Here is a 14,342-nt window from a genome sequence, read left to right on the forward strand (position 1 = left end):
TTTCGTTTCCTGGCTGCCAAGTAAATTGCTGCCAATCTGAAAAATACCGCTTTCAGGCTTCAGCATTTCTTTTCTAACAGATAGGTGGGTTGATCCCTATACTAGTCAGCTGACTAGCTGGTGACTAAACAAACACTATTTCTGTTTCCTTGTCTAGTTCCCATGCCACTCAGATGTGCCGTCATTCCACACCGAGTTTGCACTGAGAAAAGATCCATAAACTCTGGGGCCATGAGAGCAAGAGTAAGACAGGCTAGTAGAAACAGTCCTATGAACAGCAGCCCTACAGGTCACTCTACAACTGTACCTATGTCAGGCTTGCTTATCCTATGCACTGCCATTTATGTAGGTGGTTGATACATTCAGTTCTGCTTTCTCCATGGCTACTAGACTTTGGACTAGATGAACTCCAGAGGTCCCTTCCAATCCCTATCATTCTACTGGTTTCTAGAGGGAAGGGTACCAGCACACAGTGGACAGGTGACAGCTCCCTGCATAAACACTCAAATGTGTCACCTCTAATAATATTTTTTAAATCTCATTCCTAATAGCACTTCTTGCAAGACTCCTGTACGATAGGTTAATCTCTACTTACAGACAAAGGTATTAAGAGCTGTCTTACTGAGACTACTAAAAGCAGTGAAGAATGGAGAAAGAGAAAATGCACTGAAATTATTCTGACTTTTCTAAAAAACATTTCTCTTCTGCATCTTTTTCGGTGGACTCCAATAACACTCAAATATTTTTTACATTATTTCTGTTCATATTTTATTTTCATAATTGCCTTCTTTCATCCTTCCCCTGACAACTGTTTTAATTTCACAACTATGTCAGAAGCATCTGTCATTTCTCCCTAAACTACTAAAGTACATTTCCTTTCTAGAATATCCTTACTGCTGACAATAGTGGTGGGAAAAGATTAGGCAAGATTCATGCTGTGTGCAGGCAGAGATACACACATTTCTTTAAATTAATCTTCATTTGTTCTAACCTTTTCAGGATTCTTAAGAGCTTCTCAGCTAGCTATTTGCAATTCCAATGAATCATTTTCCAGAGCAACATAAAAGCCTTCCTATTTCATTTCCAGCAAGCCAAGAAAGTGAGCTAGGCCGGGATCAAGAACTTTTAGCATGCTTTCAATTACCCAACTCCTTTCTCTGACCTCCTCGGTTCAGTTCTGCTATAGTAATGAATCTATCCACCCTTTCTGTAATAAAATCCTCTTGACTTCTCTAACAGACATTTCCCACTGAGTTAAAGAGGCAGTAGGCTCAAGCGTATCAGAACTCTCTATCACTTCACTTGTGTTTAAAACCAACATTAGTGAAAACGATCTTTGCCAGGAATCTTACCCAGAGACATAGTAAGCAGCTCATTTCTGGCACACATTATTTGTTTATAAACTAATAATCAATAAGGAAGTTAAAATGTAATGCTGCACACTATTCAGATGCTGAAATGATTTATTGACCTCTACTAACTTAGCAGAAGAAATACTGCAATTTTTTGCTTAAGGCAATCAAGCTAACACTAACACTAGCTTAATCCTCTGAATGCATGAAGAAACACAGAAGACACCTCTCTCGTGTCTGTCCTTGCTAGAAACTTATCTCTTACCAATCAGTAAAGAGAATCAATAACTGAACAAAACAGCAAGTTAGTACTCAAAACATTTACTGAAGTTTCCAAAGACTTATGCCTTATACTTTCGCTTCACCACTTCCTGCAGTGGTTTGCATGTGAACAGTTTGAAACTGCAAGATTTCTGAGTACAATTAGGTACCAGGCTGCAGCATAATAAGGTTTTTGCATACAGGAAATTCAGCAGAATTATCTTAATTATAGAAGAGACTGCAGAATATCAGCAATCTCCATCAACAAATATAGCTATGACACTAATTTATAGCTCTAATAATTGTAAAAGTTACATGAAGCCATGCCACACTGCTGCAATACCAGTACATGTACAGAAAATATTCTGTGGACAGAGTCTGACAATGAAATGGTTGCTGTGTAAATAGAATTGTTTCTCTCTCTCAACACTGTATTTTCAGGGTTAGCATCTTCTCAACAGAGCAACATATGGAAATATCTGGAAAAGCATTTTAAAGCTTAAGTCCCTAATTAGACATCATATGCTGAAGTGAATTATGAATATCCTCAAACACCCAATTTCTCCATTCTTTTTGATCCCATTCAACTTGCAATACCTGCTTTATTCTCAAATATATTTTGAACTGACTGTGCCTAAACTCACTGTTCCAAGCCAGATTTAATACTGATTGTACTTCAGTACAGTCTTAAGTACTTTTCTGAATGTATGAACAATAACTTTTTATATATTCAGCCTATACTCAGTGCACGTTATTAGACAATGTCAAGATCATGTAAGACCAGCCTGTGCTCTGCTAATCAGACCTTTTGAATCCATAACAGCAGTTCTTCTAGATCTCATTCCCCATTTCTGGGTCATGTTCCAAGTGCAAACTAAATTTATCTTTTTAGTAGAGTAACTCTGCACTTCAGACATACCATCTGCAGGAACTGCTCAGAAACATTTTTCCCAGGTCCCCAAAATGAAATAGGGAACCATAAACAGGAGAGCTTAGCCTCCAGTAGTTCTTTCCCTGAAGGATATTTAACTGTACTCTGTGACCATGTGGTCTGTTAATCCCTTTCCCAAGTTAACTGAATCCAGAACTGAATTTCTTGAGTGCAGATAATGTAACTTCCTAAGTTTATAGAATAAAATGTGCCCATGATTTGGCTACCCTTTGTGATCTAGCCAAAATAAACAACTACATAACACTGTCCTGCAGTACAGTTTGTACTTCTACAAACCAAAGAGGATGCTAATTTTTCTCCCAGTGCTAACCAACCAAGTTACACATGAAATATAATTGTTGTTGCATATGTAAAGCTTGACTGAAGTAAGACTTTACTACATATTATCACTTCACCTTACAATGTGAAGTTAGAGCCACAGTTAAATTCCTGCAGGGGAAAAAAATTAAAAAAAAAAATCTTTCTTACTCAAGGAAATAAACCTAGATTTAAATTGGCAAAAGAAAGCATTTGCCGTTCCATTGCCAGCAGAGTCTATCGTTACTTATAAAAACATTGTTAAAACCATCAAAATCTCACCTACAAGGAAGGTTTTGTTCCATAATGACCATCTATAAAGCCATGAGTTTGTTAAATGACAGGAAGGCAGACTTGAAGTAGATGACCCAAGTAATAAGGTCTATACTGAAAAGGAACAAGCACTCTTAAACCATGATGATCTTACAATATAGGCACATGTTTTAAAAAAAGCTAGGTAACAAAGAAATGAAAATACTGAAGCTTTATGAGCTCCATCAACCAAGAGGAAGGTCTAACTGTGCTCTCCCAAATCCCTGATGAGAAAAAAAAAAAAAAAAATCAGTGATGACAGGCCTCTGTATTGCAGACAATCAGATTGACTGGACTGAGACAAGGATCTGGAGTTCTAGAAGGAAGGATGAATTTAGATCAGGAAAGCCAAAACTTGGTCGGGGCAGTGACCTCTGCCATGACCCATCCTTGCCCTCTTTTCCCCATACATAAAATGACTGTGACCTGTCAGTCCACACATACACAAGCTGCAGCTCTTAAGGGTTATCCCTCAGAGCCTACATGGACACACACAAACCCAACAATCCTGTATGTTTTATGCTTGGGCAGGTGAGAGTCAAAGGAAATGGTACATATGAGAGTGGGATTGCTGGGTTTATAGGAATCTAAGGTGATAAACATCTTCCTGTGAGCACAGAGAATGAGTCAATACTTTCAGAACGAACAAAGAGAGATGAGGTGTGGATGACAGATGACAGAAAGGCTTTGGGGAGAAAGGAGACAGATTAAACAAAAATTGATGCACTGACTGGATAAGAAATGTAAGTACTGAATGACTAGAGTGAGTCTGGAAATGCAAAATATAGAATGCAGGCTTATGTGGAGCATGTGCTGGGGAAGGAGTGGGTGTTGGGGAGACAATACAGGAAGAAAGAGTAAGACCCCAACTCTGTAATGTCACAAACTACCACGTAAGATTAAAGACAAGACTAACAAGTAATCCATCAGTGTATGCAACATTGATTTCTATTGTTAGGGTTTTGTTTCAGCCCTGTGTGGTATTGTTCTGGCTTAGCAGCATCCTCAAAGAGCTGGAATCCAAAAGAAGTACAGATACCTTCTATTCCAGTAACAGAAACCTCATGAACAGAGCTTACAAAACTTGAGTTTCACAGGAGATACCTCCTCATCTGTGGCCAGGCAGTTAGGGCTATCCACATGGGAAAAACAAACCAAACCCAACCCAAACACCAACTCTACATCCTGGATTAACTCTCTCAGGTTCAAAGAGTGCACTAAAACAAAGGTTTTTATTTCGTATGTGAATGTTCTATCTACTGAAGTATGAGCAAGTACTATGGGCACAGTAACAGCAACACAAGCTCAGCCTTAGAAAAACACAGCAAGACCACAGCAGCTGTTCCTGGCAGAGTTTGCTCTTGCTGTTGTGTGCTAAGGGTTGCTGGAGCAAGTGCTTCAGGAACAGTGTTTCTTCTGCAGGATTTGTCCTTCCTTCCCAAGCATTCTCTTTTCAAACCATTTCCCACTTACAGCTCAGTCATTTTGCAAAGTTGAATTTCATCTAACCTGACTTTTATGAAGTGCAAAGGCAGAGAAACATTTTATGAAACCAGTACATTTGCTAGGCTTGGATCAAGACAATCTAACATTCCCTTCAAACACTCTTTTACCAACAACCATATACATATACATCATGTAAATTTCCATTGATAACATACCTTTTATTAGGCAGAATCAGAGCCATGAAAGATAAACACGCTCCTCAAGACACATTTCCTGACATCATGCTTAGGGACATGGTTTACTGGTGGACTTGACAGTGTCAGCTTAATAGTTGGACTCAATGATCTTAAGGGTCCCTTCCGACATAAAATATTCTATGATTCTAAAATTTCTTCAAATACTTCTCAGCTACTTCTTTCTCCAAGATATGCTAACGATAACCTCCTGAGATGTGGTATGAACCACAGGAAACCTAATTTATGGTTAATCTGACTGATGTTTTTTTGAAAACAGAAAGGTTTGACCCTCCTTGCCTGGTTTCGAGACAAGTTATACAGCACTCGGTTCACAACTGGAGGTTTTATTACTTACTTCAGAAAATTTTCTTATCATCTGTATCACTGCTTTTCTATTGTAAATTTCTTGTAGATTCCAATAACTTTATTTTGCCTGTGCATCTGGAAACAGAAAAATATCATCACAGGGACTAAGCCTCACCTATCAAGTACATTTCACTTCCATTTGCTAAGTCCACACTTAAATCACTCCTAAATCACACAGAATATTCTATGTTCTTCTCTAAAAGATTATTATCTATTCCAGAAGTATAGCATATAATTCCTGAAGGTCATAATGCAAAGGAGAGAGATGTACAGTGCTCACAGCTGTGCAGTGGTTAAATTCACATTAGTTCATGCAAAGCTTCCTGATGATAAATTCTTCCCTAGTAATACAGCTAAGTCTAATTAATGGAAATTACCACAAAGGATTTCAGTAGGAGCGTGATTTCTGAAAAAAAGGTGGCTAAACAAAATAAACAGAAGATTGTTTGTTACCTTCTGGAACACTTCAAAGAATTCTTATTTTATCTGGGAGTATTAAACCATGGGAAATTCTTATAGAATCCTCTTGATTCTGCTGTTCTATGGACACCTCTATTCTCCTCTATGCTTTGTGTCTCTCCTGAACGCAAAACTATTCATGAAGGAAATAAAATTAAAACTACTGATACTCCAACAGAAAGCAAAACACACACACCCCCCATCTTGGTACTCTCTGCATAGAAGAGATCTGTGGATATGTCTGCCCATGCCACCAAAGATATTAATATTAAAAAGTTTTTCCATTTTCTTGAAGTTAACTATCCAATAATGGTAATACCACTGTGTCTTCTTAACATTTATTCTGAATACATTTCATATGAATCGTGTGCTGGTAGTGGACAAAGCCAAGCCTCAAAGTAAAAGGCAAGCAATTCTGTTTTAAAACATTTAATTTACAGAAATTGCTCTTGTCCATTTAGAATAGATTCTGACCTAAGCTATATTGCGGTTCAGTTTGTAACACTATCAATTCCATGAAACTCCTTCCCATTTAAACCAGTATCAATAAAGTCAATCTGGAATATAGAAACTAAGTATTGAAATCAATCACATCAAGTGAAAGGCAGATGAATTAATTTGGTAATTCTTTAAAGAGTCTCCATAGACCACCTGGTAATATACATGTGTTGATATTGATTGTAACAGAGACATTGAACAAAAAGTAGTCATTGAAAGCAGGCAGGACAGTATAAAAGAAATCACTGCAAAGAGGATCATTTATCATCCTTGGTTATTTCCTCAATACAGAAGCTTACTAAAAAGTAATCCTCTATTCAGAGGAGCTTCCATTAATCAGAAAATCTATCATAAACTTGAAGTGTGTCCAGTTCAGATATGTTATACAAACCATTGCTCTCATTTCCAATTATTCTCAGAAATGCTGCATACCTCAAAGCCATTTGGCTAACTTGCAGATTCTTTTATCAGGCACAAAAAACTCATCCAGAGACTTTTCATAACATTTATGACTTGTTCTCTGCTATGGAAAGAATTCATGAAGAAGCAGCTGACCATGTACAGATGACAAAATTTGCATTGATTACAATTCAGATGTGGATCATAAAGTGGATAAGACAAGCCACATAAAAATGTAGCTTCTGTGTCTCATTCTGTGTGTATCCTGGATGTGCATATAGGGAGCTCAGAGGAGCCCAGCGAATCAGCCCAGAGGCAAACCACCGTCAATCACCTGATGCACTGTATGCCCAAAGAAGCAAGCTGCCTCTCACTACAAGATCAGCACAATTTTGTATCTGTAAGGAAAAAGCACCTGAATTACTCATGTTCTGAACTAAACAGAAGCCTGCAGCTACTGTCCTGTGCTGTCTCATCTTTCTCCAGGAAACATAGTGCCTTTTTAAGCTACAGAAACTTCCTAGAAGTTCGATATGATATCCCAGAATGCAGCCCCACACTGACTGCCCAGGAACTTCCAGGTGAGCTCAGACTGCCAAGATCACTGTCTAAGGAAAGCAAACCCAGAAAACCTTCAGAAAAGACAGTGGAGTGGTTTGCAGTTCTCTGTGGTCTTACAAATATATTACAGTATGCTGAAACAGTTTAAATGTGTTGATTTCCAAAGAGCACAGCAAAAGGTGCCTGATGTCAAACAGCATTTGGAGGTCTGAAAGTATGCCCTTTACAACCTTAAGGTCAAAGAATGGAATGTCTCTTGGTGGCTGACTGAATTCTAGCACAACCATTATTTTCAGTTCTGTTGGGATTTAACAGTTCTCAAGTCAGTGATTTAAGAACCTGGTCTTCAGTTGGGCTCAATCCAATTTCTTTAAAACTATCCCTCTGAAGTGATTAACACATTTTGGATTGCCAGGAATAATATTAAGATAGCAACACATAGATTTCTTCTGTATTTGTTCATCAGAAGCACTAGTGACTACTTGTAATTCTAAAATCATTCCAGAGATTTCAAGATTTTTCCCATTTTTCCCAATTTGCAGTGGACCAGAAAATGAGGCACTTTGAAAAAACCTTTGTCAAGAGAAGAGACATTACCCAGAATTGCAAATATCAAACTCACTAGATCATGTTGGTATAAGCCTCACACCTCAAACAGAACAGGGACTTTCATTGAATTTGGGGTAAATGCTACTTTTGGCTAGAAGTCATGTCCGACTCATGCTCTCAAAAACAAAAAATAAATTAAAATACTTTTTAATTAAAAAATCCAACCAACTCCAGCAGTTATATGTACCAGAAATGTCACACAATGACTGCCATTTCACAGAGCCTAGGCTCTGTAGCACAGAATTATTCCTTTATGTATTTCAGCAGAGATTCACTATTTCACCTTTACTCCTGGCTAGATAATATAACCTAGAGTGCTGCATCTGTCACACTCACAGTTATTCCTCCATATGAAATACTCTTTATTTCTGTCTTCCTTGCAAGTGTGAAAAAATAAAATTATTTAGGCCAGAAAAATTACCATTGAAATAAGGGCAAGTGGTCACTTTGTCACAGCACTCCCTAATCCTACACAACATATACACTAAGGCTAGTTAATGTCACTGCATCTTCAGCAGCTTGGAGAATATCTTTTTCAAGTCCTCATTAGGAGAGAATCATAGAATCAGTCAGGGTTGGAAGGGACCACAAGGATCATCTAGTTCCAACCTCCCTGCCATGGGCAGGGACACCTCACACTACATCAGGCTGGCCAGAGCCTCATCCAGCCTGGTCTTAAACACCTCCAGGGATGGGGCCTCAATCACCTCCCTGGACAACCCATTCCAGGGTCTTACCACTCTCATGGTGAAGAACGTGAAGAACTTCTTCCTTACATCCAGTCTGAATCTATCTACTTCCAGCTTTATTCCATTCCCCCTAGTCCTATCACTACCTGATATCCTAAAAAGTCCCTCCCCAGCTTTCTTGTAGACCCAAGAGATAGAGAGCCTGATCTTACAGTCCCTGCTCAAGAAATTCCAGCACACCACTCCAACACTAGCTCTGAGAAGTTTGACCAATATATTCCTGCAAAACTGGAGGGTGGGGTTGTATAAAGCAAGCCAGAACTGAACTCTTGACCTTACTGCCCATTTTACAGAGACATTTCTGTTGGCAATCTGTTGGCTAGCTGAAAACTCATAACTTACCCTACTCTGAAAATGGCCAGGTAAAACTGACTTAATATAAATCACCGTCCCTCATGTTTGCCTCTTTTATACTTATGTCACTGATAGTGTATTGGTCTGTATTTATAAATCCAAGTCCACATAGGTCATCCTTTAAAAAGCACAGTTTTAATTTCCCACCTATCCTGTAAACTCCACCACTGAAGAATTACATTGCTATATTAAACCTGATGTCTCATGTCCAAAAAGTGAGGACAGAAGCAGATAACCATATTTAATTTGAAAGCAATATTCATTACTTTGATTACATACAACAGTTACTTAGCCATGAATGGATTCATATTCATATTGCATACAATTGTTTGTCTCCAAACAGATGGTAGTGACTCAACATATTGCCAGCAGAGCTATGACTATACCCTTAATTTAGTACAGGAGTGTCAAAGTTATTATCATTATTTTGCTTTCTTACACCCAATAGTGATTTATTTACATTCTTTCACTTTTCTGCTTGAACTTTTTGAGGAAAAATTAAAGACAAAGCCTTAAAATCATCACAATGCATGCACTCCAAAAAGATACAAATGTCAAAAACTCAGAACAGCACCCAGTGCCAAGCCAGGGCTGCGATTCTTGTGCAGTAAGCAAACCACATCTTAATCTTTTCAAAGAGAGATCACTTTCTTTTCAAAATAGGGCAAAATTCAAAGCATCTTCTATAATGCATAGATAAGACAGCTTTTCCAATCCCTCACTGCATATTTCAAGCAAATTCTATTGAGATGAAAACAAAAGCAGGTAAAACATTATTTGATAACACCATAAAACTACCTATCAGGTATACAACTCAAATTCCTTGAGACACAGAGAACATCTCTGAGTCTCCATTATTCATGGGTTGTTTTAATAATTTCAGCCCTTGCCTAGTTTATTTTCTTAACAGCATTGTAAAACATTTTAGAAGGACTACATCACACAACAGAACAGAGAACAGTCTATCTTCTGTTCTGTGTTTGAAAGCACAAAGTGCTTTTACACCTAGTACACCTTTAGTACCAGACGCAAAAGCTTCTGCCAACACAGTTTAACACAGAGCACAATATTCACACATATGCATGGATGCTGAGATTCTCCAAATTACATGAAAGTGCAAAGTATTAAGACACGAAAGTTAGCAAATATCTGGAAACAGCAGAAAAGATATTCTGCTCAAGGTGGAGTATGTTTATTGAAGCATATTCAGAGTTTCCTAGAGAACCACACATGTATCACTTGAAACAATAAGGAATTTTGCAAAGTCAAGAATGAAAATTCAGACTAGAAAAAGCCACTTCCAAGAAAGGTTTGATGATAGCTGAAAAGTAATTATAGAATTTACACTTCTCTGGCTCAAAACACTCTCCAAGCCCTTGAAGATGTGACTTTTTTTGTGTTTGACATAATAATGAGATCAAATAACATAAACCTGCTTTAGCTGCTAGATAAGACACTGTCTTTTGGTTGCTGGCAACCTCTCGTCAAAGGACAGAGAGAACTATGCTATAGTGCTATCAGAGTAACAGCTAACCACCACACTGAAACTCATCCAAGCCAATTGCTCCCTGACCTCCATATCTCAAGAATCAAATACTCATGTGTTCAGATACCATCTGTCCCTGAACGCTTTCCTAATTTTTAACTAAGCAATTACCTGGCATAGGCAATTGTGAGCTGCCCTCAAGCAAATGAAGACTTAGACAATACTGACACCAAGTGACAGAATGCAGAAAGGCAAAAACCAAAACAACCCTGCTTACAAATGTTAGAACATTTCAGCAACATACTCTGAAAGAGGCATAATCTTGTTTCTTCCAGTACACAAAAAAAAAAAACCCAAAGACCTATTATGAGAGCTGACATTTTTGCAGAACCTGTACCTAACTCTACAAAAAGTATCTCTAATGTTAAATACACATTAACAATTCCATTTCACCTTAGTCTTGGAAGTAAAAGACCTCTTACTTTCACTCTTACATTTCAAAGTTTTATGCAATCTGGCCTTGTCAATTCATTTCTAAAAAGCAAAAACTAGTGTTTTCCATGCATGGTCAATATCTGCTTCCATTAACTTATGCAGATTTGATTTTTCAAGTCACAAAATCTAAACAGTTCTTTTATGCCATTTAATTAAGAAAAATTGTGTTCATGCAAATTTTAAGTCTACTAAGTCTGGCTCACTTGCTTTACCTACCTTTCTGTTGAGAAATCAAAACCTGAGCAGTCCAACATCATAAGCAGTAAACAGAATCGGTGCTCCTCCTGAAGCCTTACCTGGTAACATCCCACAAAGCATAAAACCCTCCTGACCGAACAACAACTATCAAACCCATCAGTTTTACCACCCATCATGTTTATGTCCAGCATTCCGTGTCTTCCTACCAAGATTCCATGCTCTTACCTGCTGACGTTTGTATGCCAAATAATCAAGATTTTCCAGATCTTTTTGAAACTTCTGGTAGGTTTGCTGCAGATCAGATTTACTGGATACATTTCTTAAAGATTCAAATGTTCTTTGAAACTATGATGACAAAAAGAAACAAATACCATCATTCATACAGCTGCTATATTTTATGCTGCATTAGGATTTTTCTCTACTAAATATAAAATTGTGTCAATTCTTGAATATACAATTTTGTTTTGAAATAAATCACAGAATTCCAAGCACATTCCACACACCCTGTTCAATCAAAATCTTCTAGCTTCATAGGTCAGACTTGCATAAGACAAAACACCAGCACTCACCACCATCTCTGGAGATTAGTTCTGTCTCTATGCCATGTTTCAGGACAGAATATATTTATACAGATTTCATTTTTCACCTAGTAGAAGCATATGCAACTTTACATAGGCCATGAATTCCTCATTATATTAGTATATATAATGAGGGACTCCTTATCAAGTTAATTTACTTAAGAGTAATTTGCAAGACACTCACCTTGGGCAGTATGCTCACATTCTGCATGAAAGTTGAGACAATGGTAATTATAATTCTTCACAATCTTACTTCTAAAATTAAAACTTCTTTCATGCAGACACTATTATTAAAAACAGTACTGGTATTTTTCAAAAAGATGATGAGATGTAGGAAACTGTAACAGAAAGGCCAAGGTTGTGTGAAAGAAGAACAGGAGCTACAGCATCCTTGCTACCTTCAGGAAATTATGAATCTTCTCTGACGATCTCCTTTTTCCATCTGTTATTCTTTACCTCAAAAGCATGTGACAGCTGTAAAACTCTAAACAGTTTAGAAATATTTTGTTATCACAGTGATTCATACCAGAAGTCAGTCTATAAATATTTATTTACACTGATATAATTCGGAAGAACTACATGCCTTCTAAATGTATCCAAAATATTCACTTATCTTCCTAGAGTTACAGGCCTTGGAGATGAAGCTCCTACTTATAAGCTTGCATGTGGTACTGATGGCCAGCAAACGAGGCAAAAGACCAAAAGAAATAGGACTGCTATTCAATCAGTTCTGGAAAACCAAGTACTTCACGAGTAACTACCGCACATAATTCTCTAGATCTTCACTAAAACTACAGTCGTTGAATTGAAAAAATGAACCATAAGAGTACAAGAATAAAACCTTCCAATTATCTTCAAAGAGCCAACAGCACATTTGTCAGCTAGTGCTGTGGGCATCTGAGGTCAAGCCCAAGTGGTGCAAGCTGCTGGATCAGCCACTAGCGATTCCTCTTTAGTGATGATTTACAGATACACCTGGAATCTTCAAGCAAATTAGCACTTCTTGTTTGCCTGCTTTCAGCCTTTATTTCAGTCTCCCTGCTCTCATAACCAAGAAGCAAGTTAAGACAGTATATACATCTATTTCTAATCTATCTTACTATCAGTCATTTGGCACCACTAGAGATGGACTGAAGAATTCTTAGTTGCATTTGAAATGTTTGCTACCAAAAAAAATAAAAGAAAGCTTTCTCACTCAGTATATTTCACTGAATTCTCTAGACAAGAAATGTTAAGCCTGCTGTAGCCTTTTTAGTTTTTTCCCCACTATCCATCTACTTATTTTCAGGAACCTTGGAACTTCTTCTCTTCTGCCACATGTAACAGAAATGAGGCAATGAGTTCTAAGAGAAGAGACTGGGTCATAAACAGAGTGGCTGTATTTAACATGAAATTATACTAAATTCTTTATACTTCTTAAGTTCAAATTAATTTATCCAACTTAATAAAGACTTAAAAGTCTCTTCATGTTACATCTTAACTCTGCATCTTTCTTTTTGTTACTGGTCACTGTTGCTACCATGTTCAGCTGTTGCAAGCAAACTGATTTATAATATGAGTATCTATGGAATAAGTAATGATATAAAAGGCAGTTGCTGTGCAATTATTAAACTCTAGTTTAATTATTACATTCCAACTTGGCAGCTGCACTCCATGGCATTCTTTATGGAATTCCAAGGAAATAGCTACTTGGGCTTGCACTTGAGCTTGTTTGGTCTGAGATGGACAAAATTCTCTCCCAAGTTTAATAAGACTCCCTTAACGAGCCTGGGAACCTCAATACAGGCCATGAAAATTAATGGCTTGTCAGATAAACATAAAGCCAGCCCACAAAAAAAAAAAAAAAAAAAAGGAATATAAATATGCAGTGCAAAGTACTTCATTGCTTGCAATTCCGATATGTGGAAGAAGACATCACCGAATATGGAGCACAAAGTCTCATTCCTGCTAATAACATTGCTGTCTCCATATAAAGTTAAAGAGGTATGGAAAGTGCAGATTCTCCAGTTTGTGAATGATGCTGTTTGACAAACCACAAAGCTTTAACAGCACCTGCCTGGAAGCCTTGCTTCATACCTTATGATGATGTAATCATGGTGGATCTCCTCTACTTGTTTATTTCTACATACCTGAGTTAGATTTAGGGTCAATGTTGCAGGAGGCCACTCTGTTATTAATGAACAAGGCACCATGTCTCTTCTCTGGTGACAAATAGACAATGGAGTTCCACAAGTCAAAGAGTATTTGTCTCTCAGAATATCAATATTATTCACATATTCCACTGTGCAAGGCAGCAAAATAGCACTCAACTATATTATCCACTTGCAAAATGTTGCTTTTGATTTTTGTATGAATTAGTAGAAGATGCATTACAACAAGAAGCAAATTTTATTTCCATTCTGACAAAAGGAAGCCATTCATTAAAAAACACCTTTTATATCTTTAACAACATATTGCTTCTTTAAAATAATAAATTATAATAAATGTACTATTTTAAATCCCCAGGAGACATGGCTGAAAACTAAAACATTCCAAACCTCTCAAACTTCAATTAATGAACACATATACCTATGAGGAAACAGTTGCCCTTCCAATACTTTGCTGTAATGGAACGGGCAACATGCCTCTTTGGAGAGGCTTATGGGGAGCAGGTCACGCAGGTTTTTTTTCTGTTCAGGAAATATCAGATGATTTTGCTCTCATTTTACAAAGGCCTGAAGACGTGCATTTTGAT

The 14,342-nt window shown here is 37.4% G+C and overlaps 1 protein-coding gene across 3 annotated transcripts in view; it reads right to left on the reverse strand.

Moving 5' to 3' along the window:
- CTNNA3 (catenin alpha 3) overlaps positions 1-14,342 on the reverse strand; it is a 409,043-nt gene that overhangs the window by 370,885 nt on the left and 23,816 nt on the right. For all 3 annotated transcript variants that reach the window (XM_054382672.1, XM_054382674.1, XM_054382673.1), the window contains one exon: positions 11,256-11,375. In XM_054382672.1, coding sequence (XP_054238647.1) covers positions 11,256-11,375 — 120 coding nt within the window. The remainder of the gene's footprint in view (positions 1-11,255; positions 11,376-14,342) is intronic.

This window comes from Indicator indicator, chromosome 7 (genome assembly GCF_027791375.1).
Source record: "Indicator indicator isolate 239-I01 chromosome 7, UM_Iind_1.1, whole genome shotgun sequence".
NCBI classification, from domain to species: Eukaryota; Metazoa; Chordata; class Aves; order Piciformes; family Indicatoridae; genus Indicator; species Indicator indicator.